This window comes from Macaca thibetana, chromosome 19, assembly GCF_024542745.1.
Source record: "Macaca thibetana thibetana isolate TM-01 chromosome 19, ASM2454274v1, whole genome shotgun sequence".
NCBI lineage: Eukaryota > Metazoa > Chordata > Mammalia > Primates > Cercopithecidae > Macaca > Macaca thibetana.
The window spans coordinates 45,564,353-45,582,112 of record NC_065596.1 but is presented as its reverse complement, the minus strand read 5'-3'; the positions used below and the strand labels follow the sequence as shown (position 1 = coordinate 45,582,112).

The following is a 17,760-nucleotide window of genomic DNA, read 5'->3' as shown; positions in this document are numbered from 1 at the left end:
TTTCTGGGTGGGCGAGAGGCAGTGACCCCTCATTCTGGACTTCCAGGGGCTGCCAGTGAGGCTCCGACCTGGATATCCCAGCTGGGCTTTCCAGAGTGTGGGAGACAAAGGAGATAAGGGGCACGGGGGGGGGCAGGCCAAGACACACAGCAGGGAGAGGGAAAGGGCAAAGTGAGGGGAGGACAGAGCCCCCCGGAGGGAGGCTCCAGCAGAGAAAGGGACGGGGAAACGAAGTGACAGGAGCTGAGAATGAGATGGAGAATGGCTGGGGACATGGAGTGGAAAAGGTGGGGAGGAGAGGGAGGGAGGGAGGGAGGGAGGGAGGGAGGGAGAGGCATGGGAAAAACAACGGAGGAGAGGGAGGAGAGACGGAAAGTCACGGGGAGACACCGACAGCCAGAGGTGCGGAGACAGAATGAGAAGACAGAGTAGTGGCGGCAAGGGAGGAAGGCAGAAGGCTGGAAAGAAATGCAGAGAAGCAGGGAGAAGGGACTAGGGACAGAGGGATGGAGTGACTGGAGCTGGAGGGGGACTGTGCAGGGAGGCAGCTCACTTTGGCAGGACGCATGGAGGTGTCAGACGTGGGGGGCGGGGTGGCGGCCAGGCCAGCGAAGGAGGCCAGGGCCTGTCAGACGGACAGGAGACACGGGGGTGGGGGCCGGATGCCCACCTAGGGGCTCTCTCCCAGCGGGGCCCGCCCTCCCTGACTCAGCCTTTCCGCCTATCCCGACCCCAGGAGAACTGGGAGGGGGATGGGAGGCGCCCGCCCTGGGGGCCCACCACCCCCAGGTCTCAGAGGCTGTGACCAGGGGGTGTGTCTCCCGCCATCCCTGCCCCACTCTGTCTCCACCTCTCTTCCTGTCTCCCCATCTAATCCCTGTCCCTGGGACCGGCTCCACCTCTGTCAGCTAGACGCTCACGTCTTGACCATCTGACTAACCCTAATTCTGACTCAATTTCTGTGTCTCTCATTGCTTTTTAAAAACCTACACAACAAATGTACGTATTGCAAAGTATATCGTAAACAAATTTAATGACCAAGTGATACACTGGTCAAAAATGTGCCTATCACCAAGGATTGACCCCTTTCCCGTGGCCCAGGCCCTCTGCTCTTACAAATGGGGCACAAATACAGGCAGGTAAGAGACACACAGCTCTCATCTCGCCAAGGTCCTGGAGTCTAGCTGCCGCTTCCTCCTCTGGGAAATAGAGGAGTGACATTGATAGTGCCTAGCGCATAGCACTGCTGAGACAACGCAGTGATTCGGGGATCGATCTCTGAATCAAGATGACCGGATCCCGTCTGTGTGCGGGACAGTGGCTAGCACGGAACGTTTGTTAGGCCTGCCCGCCATCTGACCCTTCTCAAACCTTCCTGTCTGAGGACATCTGCGTGCACACTTGTCCCTCCAATGCTGTCCCACTCTGGATGGCCCTGACACCTGACAGGCCAGACAGCTGGGTGGTTTCTAGGACCTTCGTGATTCCAGGCCTGGGTTCCTGTTTCATTTCTGCCTCTGATAGCCGAGTGCCCTTGAGGAAGCAACATCTTTCTGGGCCTCCCTTGACCCATTTCACTAGTTCACAGGGCTGAGGATCCAACCTGGTGTCAGGCACTTAGCTCGGGCCTGGCAGAGGACAGAAGTGCTCGGTAGCAGAGGCTTTCATTCTTTAATAGTTGCTCTGAACATCTTGTCTGCCTCCGTCCAGCTCTCACTTTCCCTGTCTGGCTCTAATTCTGGTTGACCCAGAGGACATAGCTGAGGCTCAGAGGTCAGGAACCGTGGGCTCCAGGAGGCAGTTCTGAGGGTCCTTCAGGCTCAGCCACGGCAGGATACCACCATTCCATCTCAGAGGCATGAGGAGTCCCTAGGCCCCATCTTGCTGACCCTTGGCCTGTGCGCCCCCTCAACAGTGGCCAGGCCCTTCTGTATGTGTGTCTGCTGGGGGAGCAGGCGCTGGGTGTGGGGGCATGGGAAGGCGGGACGCCTGGGTTCCCACAGGCACGGTGGCTGAGTCACCAGGCGGCCATCTGGCTCCCATTAGCCCAGGGCGGCAGGGGGCTCCATGGGGCGGGCCCTGCGGCCAGCTGGGGGCAGGGATGCTGGGGCAGGCTGTGTGTGGGATGACTCAGGACCCATGATAACAGCCTGTGCGCATTTGGGGAGTGTAAACAGCAGAGGGAGAGGAAGGCGGATGAAGGGAAAATTGTGGTTGGGCAGAGGGGGGCTGGTGGGGCTGAGAGGGGTAGAGTCCCTCTCCCTCTACACTCAAGCTGGCAGGCCCCGTGACTCCCAGCCTGGGTCCTGGGGAGAGAAGAGAGCTGCCCCTAGCCTCCCTGCCTGGGGTCTCCTCCCTCCCCTGGGGCTGCATTACTCAGTGGTCAGGGTTCTGCTGCCTATAGCAGCCAGGTTTGAGGGAAGGGGGAAGAAGGGGCGCAGAGCCTGGAGCAGGGGATCAAAACCCAGAGATAAAGGCTGAGAGACAGATAGAGAGGGACAGTGACAGCAGAGGCCTAGAGAGGTGGAAATGTACAAGCAGAAAGAAGAAGAGGCCCAGAGTGAGGCAGGAGACATGGGAACCTAACAGAAGCAAGGAGGCTCTGAGTGTGAGACACAAGGCAGACATAAACAGAGAGGGGGAGACAGACAGCATGGGAGGCAGCCGCGCTGGGGCCCAGGGGTCAGCACCGGAACCAAACTGGCCACTTCCAGCCACGAAAGGCCCTGCCAGCTGGCCTCCGGCAAGGGGAGGACTTTCACCTTGGGCCCTGCGGTGGAGACAGAGCCTAAGGCAGAGAGAGAGGGGGAGAAAGGGAGAGACAGCCAGCCAGAGCACTGGAAAGAGGGAGCGGGGGTAGGGAGAGAGACAGAAAGAAGGCCAGACAGACACCAACAAAGACAGAGGCAGGAGACAGGGTGGGAGACAGGAGAAAGATAGGGAACTCCAGAAACAGAAGGGGTGGGGGTTGTCTGAGATGAGACTAGACCCAGTGAGATGGTGGTGTGCGTGGGTTGTGGGACGCTGCCCTGGTGTCCCCCTAGAGAAAGGGTCACTGAGCCGGCCTGGAATCAGCTGCCTTGCTGGGGTCAGGGATAGGGCAGGCGGTGGGAAGGGTGGCAGCCATCAGTCCCCATCCAGCTCTGGGCTGGGCGCGTCCTCAGGTTCTTCCTCATCGAAGTACCTCTCCTCCTCATCCCGTGCCACAATGTCCAGGTTGTCAAAGTCGGGGTTGTCGTCTACTGTGCTGCAGGGGGAGGAGGCTGTCAAGGACTGGGTCTTTCTGGGACCCTAGGATGCCCAGGTCAAAGGCCTGGGGCACCCTGATGTCAAAGGCCATGTGCTGGCAGCCATCAGAGCTGACCTTCCCAAGGGGGATGGTGTTTATAATTCTCAGGGTTTAAAACTCAAGGAAACATTTTCCAAATCAGAGTCTGCACAAAAACTCTGGGCTGGGCATGGTGGCTCATGCCTGCAATCCCAGCACTACAGGAGGACAAGGCAGGAAGATGGCTTGAGCCCAGCAGTTGGAGCCCTGGGCAACATAGGGAGACCCTGACTCTACAAAAAAAACTGAAAAAGTAGCCAGGCGTGGTGGCAAGCACCTGTAGTCCCAGCTTACTCAGTTGGCTGAGGCAGGAGGCTTACTTCAGGCCAGGAGGTCAAGGCTGCGGTGAGCCATGATCAAACCACCACATTCCAGCCTGGGTGACAAAGGAGACCCTGTCTAAAAAAAACCCCAAAGCTCTAGTTTTTCTTAAAAAGCTGTAAAATGTGGCGACACACGGGCTTACATTCTCAAGCAGGCAGTGGCTCTCAACAGAGAACCACCTGGGGGTGATTTTGCCCCCATGGCATTTTGACATTTTGACATCATCACTGGGGGCTTGCTACTGCCCTCCAGTGGACAGAGGCTGGGGATCAGCCAGAGCTGACCACAGGCAGGACAGCTGCCCATGCCCTAAGGCAGCAAGTAAACCCAGTAGCACTCACTTGGGTCGCCAAGCCTAGCTTGATCTGGCCACGCAGAGATCTCCTACCCCCGTGACCCCTTGCGACTGCTCCAGCCCCTTCTGCCCCTCAATGCTGTGGGGGGCTCTGGCACCTACGGTGGCCTCTGCCAGGAATGCTCCTCCCCCCACTTCCTGCAGGCCTTTGCTGTTACCCACTTAGAGAGGCCTTCCCTAGCCACCCTGTCACTCCCCGCCTGTTGCTTCACTTTTCCTCATGGCCCAATCACTATGAAGTGCTAGAAGATTCTAGATCTTCCTCACTAGAGTGGGACCCCTTTCCAGGCAGGAAGCCTCTCACTGGTTTTGGTTCCCGCCTTATCCCCAGAGCCTGTGGACATCACAGACGCTCAGCACATGCCAACTGAATGCACAGATGGGGGACATGTCGGAACCACTGCTGCCCTCCCGAGGCGATACACTGTGGTCCCTGCCACCCCCAATTTCCTCCTGGGCCCCTGGCTTGGGAACAGCAGTGATGCCTGCTGACTGAGGGTCCCTGTGGTCCAGGCCCTCTGCTCACCACTTTGCATGCAGGAACTGGGGCTCTGAGCAGGCCTGCCTGGCTGGAAGTGGAGCAGCCAGATTCCATTCAAGAGCTGGGGATCCCAGAACGGGAGGCGGCTCCGGTGACCATGGCTGGGCCTCATGGCAGTGGCAATCACAATTCCCACTTTCCTGATGAGCCCCCCTCAGGACGGACGTAGGGTCCGCCTACGTGTGGTCACACATTTCACATGTCATCAGGGCTGGATGTGAAACCAAGGAGGGTGCTCTGCTGCTGGGCCCAGTGTTGGGGACCACAAGGCAAAACTACCTTAAATGACAAAACCAATCTTTGACTGACACATCACTCTTCTGGGTCCTTTTCCAAAGCAGGTGGCTCACATGTCTCAGCCCTGGGGTGCTACTGGAGAAATGAACAACTGTAACTGTGGGGGCTGCCAGCACAGGCCCCTCCATGCCGGGCATGAACCCTGCCAGGGGTTACTTCCTGCAGCACGAGGAGGTCCAAGGTCAAGCGGAAGAGGCTGGGCTTCCTAGGTAGACTTGGGGTAGTAGCCTCTGCCACTTGTCAGGAGGGAAGTGTTTCAGGGTTTCATTGATACTGAGCTATATGTCATCCCTGCCCACCCCCTGCCTTAGAGGTGAGGAGACTGAGGGTCTGAGATAGACCAGGCTAGTCCAAGGTCACCCCGTCTCTTCTTTGGCTGTTCAACCACACATCCTGGAACTGTTCTGGGGCCTTCTAGCTCCACGAAGGGAGGCCCCCACAGTTTGGTTAAGGGTTCTGCATGTGGCCAAAGGCCGTGGGATGCTGGGATAGGGGATGGGAAGGTGGGGGCACAGGAGCACCTGTAGTCAAAGTCCCCATCCTTGCCATCTAGGAAGCGCTGGTGCATGCGGCTGGTGAACTCCTCTCGCAGGATCAGCCTCTCCTCCGAGTCGGGGACCCAGGCCTCCGAGTCCTTGCCTGACCTCTGGTCTGCAGAGGGAGAGCAGAGGGGGTGTGAATGCGGGTGCACTCGGGCAGGCACTGAACAGAGTCCACAGAGAGCTGCTGCTCCTGCGCCAGCCTTGTGCTGGGTGGCTGTGGGAACACAGCAGTGACAGAGATGGCCCGGGTCCCTGTCCTCCAGGGACACACATAAAACACATGACCATACAGTGACCGTATCCTCAGGTCAGGATCTGAGACCTGAAGGGTGGGAGGAGAGGCATTCCTGGCAGAGGGAACAGCCTGAGCAGACCTGGAGGCGAGGGGTCATTTGGTGTCTTGGAGTGGGGGATGGGGATGTTGCAGCGGTTGGAATGGCACACAGGGAGAGTCAGGCCAGGCAGGGGAGGGACACAATGTCGGCTTTTGCAGGTTGGGGGCCCAGCCTGCTGCCATGAGGTGGAGACAGACAAGCCTGGGGCTGGGGTGTCTGGAATCTGGGGTCTCCCTGCTACTGGCCCTCACCTTCCTCATCACTGTCCTCCTCCTCCTCTTCTTCCTCCAAGCAGGCCTCCTCCTCCTCCTGCTGTTGGAGCAGACGCTGCTGAAGCTCCCGCTCCTCGTAGGACTGAAGCAGCAAGTTGGAGAGTGGGCAGGCAGGTCTCCCGGGGGACCCGGGCTTAGGGGGCTGGTGGGTTGGGGTGCGGGCACTGAGCTCCTCCTGGGTGAGGTACTGTCCGATGTACTGCTCGTATAGCAGGGGGGCCCGGAAACGCATCTGCTCATCACTGAAGTACTCGCCCCCTGCAGAGGAAAGACAGGGTGGGCATGGGGTGAGCAACTGAGCAGACGTGTCCAGGTAGGTATGCGTGTGATCATGCTTGTGGGATGATGTGCACACACCCAAAAACACAGGCAAATATGCAGGCACCTGAGGTGTGCGCGAGTACTCATGCAGGCACCTGAGGTCATGTGCACATGATTACTCGTGCAGGCGCCTGAGTGTGTGTGTGGCCCGGCCTGTATCTTCCTGTGTATTCATGCATCCAAGCATGTGTGTGCACAGGCAGACCTGGCTACATCCTGGCCTCTGAGGCTCTGATGGTCCGGAGCTCATGTACAACCATGTCAAGGCACGATGCGCAAGCTCCTGCCCATGATGTGTGCATGGCCCATGTACACACACATCTCCCGTCAGGCCTAGCATATGCCCATGGACACCTGTCTGTCTGGGTGTCAGCATGCAGGACAATGCAGCAGAGGTTGTGTGTCTCTAGGTTGCGCGCCTGTTTGTAGGGCCCCAGTCTGGCTGGCAGTGGACATGCCTGCACTGTGAAGCGTGTGTGTGCATACATCCACATGGATCTGGCATGTATGTGCAAGGGATCAGGTCAGGTGGGGCATCTGCCCATGTGAGTATCCCTGAGAAAGCCAGGCCGTCCTGGTGGTGGAAGGCCCCAGATCCATCCTCTCAAGTGCTCCTCTCTGCAGCAACCCCTTGGTGGGCCTGGCTTCCCCACTGCCCCAAAACCTGGGTTCCTTGCATCACCCCTGGCTGCCTGTTCCTGCAGGAGCGACTCTGTCCCTCAGATAACAGTTAAACCTGCCCTGGTCCCTGCCCTCCACTGGTCCTAGCCCTGTCTTCAGAGCCCAGGGCAAAAAAACTGCTCAGACTCCTGGCCTCTGCAGCACTGTAGGCTGTGACTGTCCCTGTCCTGCTCAGCTTCCCAACTCCTGCCAGCTCTCTTACCCTCAGCTGTTTCTGGCATCCTCTAGCAGATTCAGTTTTTTGAGATGGAGTCTCACTCTGATGCCCAGGCTGGAGTGTAGTTGGCATGATCTCCACTAACTGCAACCTTTGCCTCCTGGGTTGGAGTGATTCTTCTGCCTTAGCCTCCTGAGTAGCTGGGATTACAGGCACCTGCCACAGTGCCCGGCTACTTTTTTTTTGTATTTTTAGTAGAGACGGGGTTTCACTATGTTGGCCAGGCTGGTCTTGAACTCCTTATCTCAAGTGATCCGCCCGCCTCGGCCTCCCAAAGTGCTGGGATTACAGGCGTGACCACAGCGCCCAGCCTCTAGCAGATTCAGTTTCTATCCCTCCTTCTCCCCAACTTGGATTATCACCCACCCTGGCTCTGGATCCCTCTCCTTCTCTTATCTCCATCTTTCTATCTTTCCTGCTTTTCTCAGTTTCTGTCACCTACCCCCACCTCATTCATCTTCCTTCTTTTTTTTTTTTTTTTTTTTTTTTTTGGCAACCACCACCTCCCAGATTCATGTGATTCTCCTGCCTCAGCCTCCCAAGTAACTGGGATTACAGGTGCCTGCCACCACGCCTGGCTAATTTTTTTGTATTTTCAGTAGAGATGGGGTTTCACCATGTTGGCCAGGCTGCTCTGGAACTCCTGACCTCAGGTCCACCCCCACCTCGCCCTCCCAAAGAGCTGGGATTACAGGCTTGAGCGACCGTGCCCCTGGCCCATCTTCCTTCTTTCTTCATCCTCATTTCCACATCTGTGTTTCATTTTTTTTTTTTTTTTTTTTTTTGAGACAAAGTCTGGCTTTATTGCCCAGGATAGAGCTTAGTGGCGGGATCTCAGCTCACACAACTTCCACCTCCCAGGTTCAAGCAATTCTCCCATCTCAGCCTGTAGAGTAGCTAGGGCACTACCACACCCAGGTAATTTTTTTTTTTTTTTTTTTTTTGAGAGGGAGTCTCGCTCTACCCAGGCTGGGGTGCCGTGGCCGGATCTCAGCTCACTGCAAGCTCCGCCTCCTGGGTTCACGCCATTCTCCTGCCTCAGCCTCCCGAGTAGCTGGGACTAGAGGCGCCTGCCACCTCGCCCAGCTAGTTTTTTGTATTTTTTTTTTTAAATAGAGACAGGGTTTCACTGTGTTCCCCCAGGATGGTCTCGATCTCCTGACCTCGTGATCCACCCGTCTCGGCCTCCCAAAGTGCTGGGATTACAGGCTTGAGTCACCGCGCCCGGCCGGTAATTTTTGTATTTTTTGTAGAGACAGCATTTCGCCATGTTGCCCAGGCTGGTCTTGAACTCATGAGCTCAAGTAATCTGCCCGCCTTGGCCTCCCAAAGTGCTGGGATTACAGGCATAAGCCACCGTGCCCAGCCTCTCATTCTCTTTATGAACCTCTCTATAATTTGTGCCTTCTCCCTAATGACAACTTAACTCACTCTCTGCTTCATTCACTCTCATCTTTTAACTTTGGTTCTGGTGTTGTGGTCACAAGGATGCTTTAATTATGCCATGGTCAAAAAGCTGTCTTTTTTTTCCGTTCATGGCTTTCACAGTGTGTCTTGTTCAGAAGGCTTCTGTGTCCCCAAGGTCATGCACATACTCCTTTTGGTTTCCCCTGATGCCTTTGTATATGGTACGAGGTAGGGATCTCATGTTTTGTTCCTTAGGTATGACCAATTATCACAGCACTGTATACTCTGTCCTCAGCCTACCAATCTGAAATGCCGCTTCTGTCATCCACTAAATTCTGATCTACTCTCATTGTCTGTCCTATTCTCTTCCCTGGGCCCCTATCTCTCTACCTTACTTTACATTTCTGCTTCAGTCTCTTCCTGTGTCCCTATCTCTGTCTCAAAACTTCTCTCTCAAGACCCCTGCCTCTGCTTTTGTATTCTTTTCTCTAATTCCCTCTGCCTCAGTCTCCCCTCCCTCCCCATCTGTACCCACTCTCGCCCATCTGGCCCCCACACCTTGGATCAGCTCTCGCAGGGCAGCATAGCGCCGGTTACGCAGGCGGGTACGCAGGGTGCGGGGCCGGGCAGTGCCCTGCCGGGCCACCTCAGCACAGTAGAAATCTGCACGGTGGTCGCCACGCACGTGGCCAAAGCAGGCCAGGTGCTCCTCACGGAGGCCTGTGCGGAAGCGCTCTAGGAACACCAGTGGCTTCTCATGGTACAGCTGGGCCAGGATGGCCACTTTCTCACGCTCTGTCAGATCAGGTTCACCCTGCTGCTGGCTGCAAACAGGCAGGCGGCTGGCGGCTACAGCGTGCAGCATGGCACTCACTGCTGCATTTTCAGCACCGGAGGTGTCACTGTCCAGGGCCACTGGTGTTGCCTCAGCTGCTTCCACTTTGTCCTGGGGTTTAGATGGGACTGGTGTCCGGCTCAGCTCACCCCAGTGCCCAGGTCCAGGCTCTGTGCAGCCTGAGGAAAGGAGAGATTTGTTAGTTCAGAGGTGGGAGTGTGGGAAGGGACTGGGGGCTTAGTCACTCACTCAGCTCACATTTACTGGGCACTGACTATATTCTGGGCACTGTTCTGGGCACTAGAGAAACCACAGTGAGCAAAAGTTGACATTTTAGTAGGGGACACAAACAATTAGCAACATAATTACCGAAAGCATAATGTGGTAGGTGTTTCCAGGAGTTATGCGGAAAAATAAAGAGGGAAGGAAGTGGAGGAGGCTGCAATTTTATTTTCCAGACAGGGTCTTGCTCTGTCACCCAGTCTGGAGTGTAGGGTGCAATCACGACTCACTGTAACCACCACCTCCCAGGTTCAAGCAATTCTCTGCCTCAGCCTCCCAAGCAGCTGGGATTACAGGTGCCTGCCATCATGCCTGGCTAATTTTTATATTTTTAGTAGAGACGGGGTTTCACCATCTTGGCTGTGCCAGTCTCGAACTCCTGACTTTGTGATCCACCCGCCTTGGCCTCCTAAAGTGGTGAGATTACAGGCGTGAGCCACTGCACCCAGCCTACACCCTGCCAATCTTTAAATTAAAAAAAAAAAAAAGTTTCAGTAGAGATAGGGTCTCACTAGGTTGCCCAGGATGGTCTCCATCTCTTAAGCTCAGGCGATCCTCCCACCTCGACCTTCCAAAGTGCTGGAATTACAGGCGTGCACCACTGGACCCGGCCTAAGTTTAATTTTTTTGGTAGAGACAGGGTCTTGCTGTGTTGCCCAGGCTGGTCTTGAACTCCTGGCCTCAAGTGATCCTCCTGCCTCAGCCTTCCAAAGTGCCGAGATTACAGTGTAAACCACCATGCCTGGCCAAGGCTGCAATTTTAAATGGAAGGCTCAGAGAAGGCTTTGCCAAAAAAAAAAAAAAAAAAAACCTGACATTTGATTAGAGACCTCAGGTGGTGAGGGATTACGCCATGAGATCTCCTGAAAAAGAGAATTCCAGGCAGAGAGAACAATTACTGCAAAGGCCCTGAGGCCTGACTTATTGATCCACTCAATTCTTTAAATCATTAATTCACTCTCTCACGTATTCATGCATTCACCCAACCACTCTTTAGTAACTCTAAATCTTAGGCCGGGCGCGGTGGCTCACGCCTGTAATCCCAGCACTTTGGGAGGCTGTGGCAGCTGGATCACCTGAGGTCAGGAGTTCGAGACCAGCCTGACCAACTTGGACAAACCGCGTCTCTACTAAGAATACAAAATTAGCCAGGCGTGGTGGCACATGTCTAATCCCAGCTACTCAGGAGGCTGAGGCAGGAGAATAGCTTGAACCCGGGAGGCAGAGGTTGCAGTAAGTCAAGATTGTGCCATTGCACTCCAGCCTGGGCAACAAGAGCAAAACTCTGTCTAATAAAACAAAGCCAAACAAACAAACAAAAAACTGTAAATCTCTGAGAGACCCTAAGTCAGGCAATGCTGAGGATCCATAGGATGAATCCAGTCCGACTCCTGCCCTCAGGGAGCACCCAGTCTGATATGGGAGATAGTCAGGATCAACGATAATACAGGCAAAGAAAACAGGAAAGGTGGCTGGGTACTGTGGCTCACGCCTGTAACCCAGCACTTTGGGAGGCCGAGGTGGGCAGATCACTTGAGGCCACAAATTCGAGACCAGCCTGGCCAACGTGGTGAAACCCTGTCTCTACTAAAAATACAAAAATCAGCTGGGCATGGTGGCGGGCGTCTGCAATCCCTGCTACTCAGGAGGCAGAGGTACAAGAATCGCTTGAACCCAGGAGGTAGAGGTTGCAGTGAGCCGAGATCAGCCATAGCACTCCAGCCTGGGTGACAGAGTTAAGACTCTGTCTCAAAAAAATGGAAGGAAAACAGGAAAGCGGAGCGCTGGGCAAACCTTAGTGAGAGCTGTTTCCCAAGAGTGGAGGGAGCAAGCCTGTGGCAAGCAGGAAATACGTGAAGACAGAATATAGAGACAACTCCTTTAGGCAGCGTGGCTGGGTTGGGAAGGAGAGAAGTCACGGGTGACGTTACATGTGTAGTGTGTATCAGGGAGGATTTAAATCACTGATGCAGCTGAAGACTGAGCTGGACAAGGGCAGGGGCTGTGGAGGAAGGAACAGGATCATGAGTGAGCGAACTGGAAAGATGTCAGGAGGCTGAGTGGAGGAGCCACGGGGCTGACGTGCTGGGAGGTAAGGGAGGCATCCAGGGGAATGGTCCGACTGCTGCCACACGGGCCTCCAGACTCCTCAGGAGAGAAATGCTGGGCTGGAGACAGAGCTGTGGGTGGCATCAGAGTCAAGACAAGAACCAAAGCCAAGAGAAATGAGAGGTAGGGATGGGGGAGTGGAAGAGGGATAAGAGGGTCCAGGAAAAAGCACTGCACGGATGTGTGGAGGACATGCCTCTGAAGCTAAAAACTGGCTGTGCTAAAGATAGCTACATCTTAATCCCTGGAGCCCATTACTGTTACCTTAAAAAAAAAAGAGGCCAGTTGCAATGGCTCACCCCTGTAATCCCAGCACTTTGGGAGACCGAGGTGGGCAGATCACTTGAGGTCAGGAGCTCAAGACCAGCCTGGCCAACATGGCATGGCGCTCTACCAAAAACACAAAAAAATTAGCCAGGTGGGGTGGTGCACGCCTGTAGTCCCAGGTACTCAGGAGGCTGAGGTAAGAGAATTGCTTGAACTCCGGAGGCAGAGGTTACAGTGAGCCGAGATCATGTACTCCAGCCTGGGCAACAGAGCGAGACTCTGTCTTAAAAAAAAAAGAAGGCAATGTCAAAAGGGGAAGTAGAGATTGGAGTGATGTAGCCAAAACCCACGGAATTCCAGAAGCCACCACTAGCTGGAAGAGGCAAGAAATGGGTTTTCTCCCAGAGCCTGTGGGGGAGCACGACCCTGCAGACACCTGGATTTCAGTTTAGCAACACTGACTTCAGTCTTCTGGCCTTGAGAACTATGAGAGAATAAAGTTCTGTTGTTTGAAGCCATGCAGTTTGTGGTACTTTGTTACAGCACCCCTGGGAAACAAAGTCAGGCTGAGAAGGAGCAGCCCGAGAGACAGGCAGGAAATCAGGCACTGTGGTGTTGCAGAAATCAAAGGAAAACATGCAAGAAGGATGGAAGGGTCAACAGCATTTAATTCTAGTCCAGTCTAGTAAGAAAAAAACCTGAATGGGCCGGGTGTGGTGGCTCACACCTGTAATCCCAGCACTTTGGGAGGCTGAGGCAGCAGGATCTCTTGAGGTCAGAAGTTCGAGACCAGCCTGGCCAACACGGTGAAACCCCATCTCTACTAAAAATACAAAAAATTAGCTAGGCATGGTGGCAGGCGCCTGTGATCCCAGCTACTTGAGAGGCTGAGGCACAGGAATCACTTGAACCTGGAAGGCGGAGGTTACAGTGAGCTGAGATCATGCCACTGCACTCCAGCCTGGGCAACAGAGTGAGACTCTCTCCAAAAAAAAAAAAACCCAACCTGAATGAGGTGACTGGATTGAACAACATGGAGGAAGTCAGTGGGGACCCTAATCAGAGCAGTTTCTTAGGAGAAAAGTCAGACAGTCATGAGCAGGAGAAGAGGAAATGGAGACCAAGTATACATGACTCTCTGAAGGAGACAGATGGGGCCAAGAAACAGATTTTTTCTTTTTCTTTTTTTGAAACAGGGTCTTGCGCTGTTGCCCAGACTGCAGTGCGATAGTGCAAACAAAGCTCACTGCAGCTTCGACCTCCTGGGCTCAAGTGATCCTCCTGCCTCAGCCTCCTGCGTAGCTGGGACCACAGGAATGCACCACCAAACCTGGCTAATTTTTTTTTTTTTTTTTTTTTTTTTGAGACAGAGTTTTGCTCTGTTGTTACCCAGGCTGGAGTACAGTGGTGCGATCTCTGCTTACTGCAACCTCTGCCTCTTCGGTTCAAGTGATTCCGGTTGGTGCCTCAGCCTCCTAAGTAGCTGGGATTACAGGCACACACCACGACACCTGGCTAATTTTTGTGTTTTTAGTAGAGATGGGGTTGCGATATGTTGGCTAGGCTGGTCTCCAACTCCTGACCTGAGGTGATTTTCCTGCCTCGGCCTTCCAAAGTACTGTGATTAAAGGTGTGAGCCACCGGGCCTGGCCTTAATTTTTAAATTTTTTTGCAGAGATGGGGCCTGGCTATGCTGCCAGTGCTGGTCTCAAACTCCTGGGCTCAAGTCTCACTCTGTTGCAGAGGTTGGAGTGCAGTGGTGTAATAATCTTAGCTCACTGCAATCTCAAAGGGTTCGAGTGACACTCCCCACCTTAGTCTCTGGAGTAGCTTGTCCTAGCTACTCCCTAGCCACCAGGCCTGGCTAATTTTTAAATGTTTGTAGAGATCAGGTTTCTCTCTGTTGCCCAGGCTGATCTCAAACTCCTGGGCTCAAGCAACCCTTCTGCCTTGGCCTCCCAAAGTGCTGGGACTACAAGTGGGAGCCACTGCACCAGGCCTTAAGACTTTTTTTTTAGGTTAAATTTTTTATCTTTAGAAAATTTCAGCCGGGCGCGGTGGCTCACGCCTGTAATCCCAGCACTCTGGGAGGCCGAGGCGGGCGGATCACAAGGTCAGGAGATCGAGACCACGGTGAAACCCCGTCTCTACTAAAAATACAAAAAATTAGCCGGGCGCGGTTGTGGGCGCCTGTAGTCCCAGCTACTCGGGAGGCTGAGGCAGGAGAATGGCGTGAACCCGGGAGGCGGAGCTTGCAGTGAGCCGAGATCGCGCCACTGCACTCCAGCCTGGGCGACAGAGCGAGACTCCGTCTCAAAAAAAAAAAAAAAGAAAATTTCAAACGCACACAAACGTAGAAAGTACAACGACACCTCTCCCCCTACCTCCATATACCGATCATCTCCATCTGGTTTCCACAATAACCAATTCTTGGCCAGTGGTGGTTGAGCCACCCTTCCAACCACACCTCACCCGACATCGGATTACTTTGAAGGTTGTGGGGAAGCACAGAAATTGACTAAGGACTTTGAAAGGAGCCTGGCTGGATTTCGGGCTTTGGGGGAAAGGCGAGTTACAAAGAAATGAGGGAATCGTTAGATTGGGATAAGTTAAGTTTGCATGAGGCAGGTAGAAGTTTAGCCTGGAAAAGTCGGAGGATTCGTCTAGAGCGAGGGAAGGCTCAGCGTGGTATAGGGAAGGAGATAATTTGAGAAGGGCTGGTCTGAGGCAGTGCGGAAATTAGGCCGGGATAGAGAGGTTTCTGTTAACTCACTGCCTGGTAAGGAAACGAGTTAGTCAGGGACATGGAAAGGATTGGTCTGGAACTGGGAAGAGGTTAATTTAGGGAGGAAGGAATGGAGGTCAGCCCCCGACAAGGGAGGGGATAATCCGGGCAAAGTGGTGAAGAGGACCGGTAAGGCTGAGGGGGGCGGGCGTCCTCCTAAAGCGAGTCCTCCTTCGCGTTCCTGGGGGAATCATTTCCTAGAGACACCGCAGCCGCACCCACCCGCCGCCTCCGCGTGACCAAGATCTCACCCTTATCGGGTTCCTTCGCCGCCGCCGCAGTCGCCACGGCCTCCATCCTGATTCTCTCGGACTTGTCAACCGCCGGGCGGGCCCCGCACACCAACTTCCGGCCCACGCACGCAAGAGACATTTTCGCCTGCGAATGTTCCGGGTCCGGGTGCGCCGCTGCGCCCAGGCACCAAAGTTCCGGGCCTAAGGCAGAAGTTGCATTGCTCATGCGTGTCTCTCTCGGGCTCCGCCCTCCGCAGCCAGGAAGGAAAGGGGCTCCCCGGAGAGTGAGAGGCCCTTGACTCTGCTATCAGTCAGTAGGAACCAGAACCGTTGTTCGTTTGTTCACTGATGTGACTCCAGCTCCCAGCGTGCTTAATTTTGGGATGGTTAAAGGACTGTCCCCCGGAGCCTGGAGCTGACATTCTCTGAGGGTTCGTGCTCTGGTTTAGACCCCCGCCTACCCTTTTCCTTTCTTCACCCCTTCAGGAATTCAGGAATATTTACTAAGCCTTGACTCTTTTTTTTTTTTTTTTTTTTTTTTGAGACAGGGTCTCGCTTTGTCGCCCAGACGAGTGCAGTGGCGCCATCACAGTTCACTGTAATCTCACATTTTTGTGCTCAAGTGATCCTCCTGCCTCAGCCTTTGGAGTAGTTGGGGACTACAGGCGCGCACCACCGCGCCTGGCTAATTTTTAAGTTATTTTGCAGAGTCAGGGTCCCACTTCGTTGACCAGGCTGGTCTCCAACTCCTGGCCTCAAGCAGTCCTCCCGCTTCAGCCTCTCAAAGTGCTGGGATTACATACGTGAGCCACCAGCCTGGCTTACTTCCATCATCATACCCTGTCTCTGGCTGGCATGAGATGGGTGATGAGATAGAACTTCCCATTTTGTGTTCCCAGGACCTGGAGGAAATCCGCAGGCGTGAAACAAGACAACTGTGGTCCTTATTTCCCTGTGGGATGGGTGGGGCTCTATTTAGGTGTTACCAGCATAGTAGACAGACATGTCACCAATAACCATTCAGTGGCCAGGGCTTTGATGGATCCAGAGGGCTGAGGGAGCTGCCCACCCCAGGCTGGAGGGTCAAGGAAGGCTTCTTTCTGGGAGGGGACCCTCAAGCTAAGACCTGAAGAACGAGTAGGAGCTGGGTAAGAGGAAGGTAAGGAAGAGTCTTGAGGAGGATGGCAGGTATGGACAGTTCTGGTTGCTACAAGCACTTCAGTACCGTCAGGGCGTAGGAAACGAGCTCTAACTTGAAAGCCATGATTGGGCTGTGGAGGTTTTGAGAACCTCATGAATTTTTATGCAATTCCATGTGCCTCTGTATTCTCCAATGCAGTGGTTCATGGCATCATTTGCGGGTTCCAAAAAGGATTTATGGCTCCTCAGAACTAAATAACCACTGATTTGATATTCAAAGGGGGAGCAGAAGAAGATGGAGCCAGCGAGGTTACCAGGTGCTAGGCCATGCAGGACCTCCATAAGCCATAGTAAGTGGCTTGACTTCTGTATTCTGAAGGGAGTGGGCAAGGGGATCAAGGGACTGGAGATGAGATGTGTGTGAGGACGACTGTGGCTGTGAACAGAGGAAGAGCTTCCTCATTTGCATTCCCTTAAGGTCTGGCGATGTGGAAGAAAGCCAAGGAGGTCCCTATTTACCACCCCAGATACCTAGGCACGGTGCCTAGGCATTACCAGGAGAGACCAGCAGAGGGCGCTGTAGCCCAGCACATGGACATGCAGGGAAAGGCTTCCCAAACGAAAGGCCCTAGCCTCTCCCGGCCACCTCCTCTCTGGGGCACTCTAGGGTCCTTTTAGCCACCAACCTTGGTTCCTTCTCTCGTTCTGATGCCCTACCCGAGATTCTGAGACTAGTCAGCTTCCCTCCCTTGTTTTTGTTGTCCATCTCCCCTTCACAAGGCTCTGAGCTCCCACCAGGGAAGATTGGGGCTGAATTGGCTTCTCCTGTGGCCCAGCATTGTCTCCCACAAGGAGCCAGGAACACAGCATGTACTGAGGGAATGAAGACGTAAGGTTGCTAAGGAAGGAGGACGATGGGCCATAGGGATGCAAACTGGAGTCTTTTACCCTGGCTCACTCCTCCAGGAAGCCCTCCCTGCACACCAGCCCAGGCTCTCACAGCTGACCACTTCGTGCTGGCAGGTCTTTGTTCTCTCTGGAGTGGGAGCTCTGTGAGAACAGGGTCCAGGACTGCCGTGGCCATACTGTGTCCCCAGCACTGTCCAGGGCAGCTGAAGAACACAGCAGGTGGCTCACACACACTGGCTGAAACATGAAGCTCCTGGAATCCTCATGAGCCCCAACCACAGAACAGGCAGTAACTGTCCTCCATGCTGCACACAGGCCAGGTCTGAGGCAGGTGGTCTGTGGATGCCCAGTGATGATCCTGAACAAACCAGCCCTGGTCTCTGCCCCATCAGTCCCACCCATCCCTCCACCTACAGGCCTGTTCCACGTCCTTTACTCAAAAACTCCTGGAGGGATTTTAGACCGTGAGAAGTAGAGAACCAGAGAAGCACTTTAAAAATGAACCAGATGATTGTAAACCAGGGACCCTTAAGTGTGCATTTTTGGCACCAAAATTGGGGCCAAGCATATGAATCCCTCA

The 17,760-nt window shown here is 54.3% G+C and overlaps 2 protein-coding genes across 4 annotated transcripts in view; both read right to left on the bottom strand.

The window, feature by feature from the left end:
- The window catches only part of BCKDHA (branched chain keto acid dehydrogenase E1 subunit alpha), a 446,963-nt gene extending 442,920 nt beyond the window's left edge, over positions 1 to 4,043 (bottom strand). Inside the window, exon 1 of the mRNA XM_050768473.1 lies at positions 4,040 to 4,043. The gene's annotated coding sequence lies outside the window, so the exon portion shown is untranslated. The remainder of the gene's footprint in view (positions 1 to 4,039) is intronic.
- CCDC97 (coiled-coil domain containing 97) lies at positions 305 to 17,743 on the bottom strand. 3 transcript variants are annotated; one of them, XM_050768511.1, is made up of 5 exons: positions 15,150 to 17,743; positions 9,179 to 9,634; positions 5,974 to 6,252; positions 5,367 to 5,496; positions 305 to 3,247 (listed from the first exon to the last, which is right to left on the bottom strand). In XM_050768511.1, exons 1-5 carry the CDS (start codon positions 15,355 to 15,357, stop codon positions 3,127 to 3,129), a joined length of 1,194 nt encoding a protein of 397 aa, XP_050624468.1. In that variant the 5' UTR covers positions 15,358 to 17,743; the 3' UTR covers positions 305 to 3,126. The 3 variants fall into 3 exon arrangements, with proteins under 3 accessions (XP_050624468.1, XP_050624469.1, XP_050624467.1); XM_050768512.1 differs by having other exon boundaries at positions 3,104 to 3,242; XM_050768510.1 differs by lacking the exon at positions 305 to 3,247 and having other exon boundaries at positions 4,146 to 5,496.
- Positions 17,744 to 17,760: the final 17 nt, after the last annotated feature.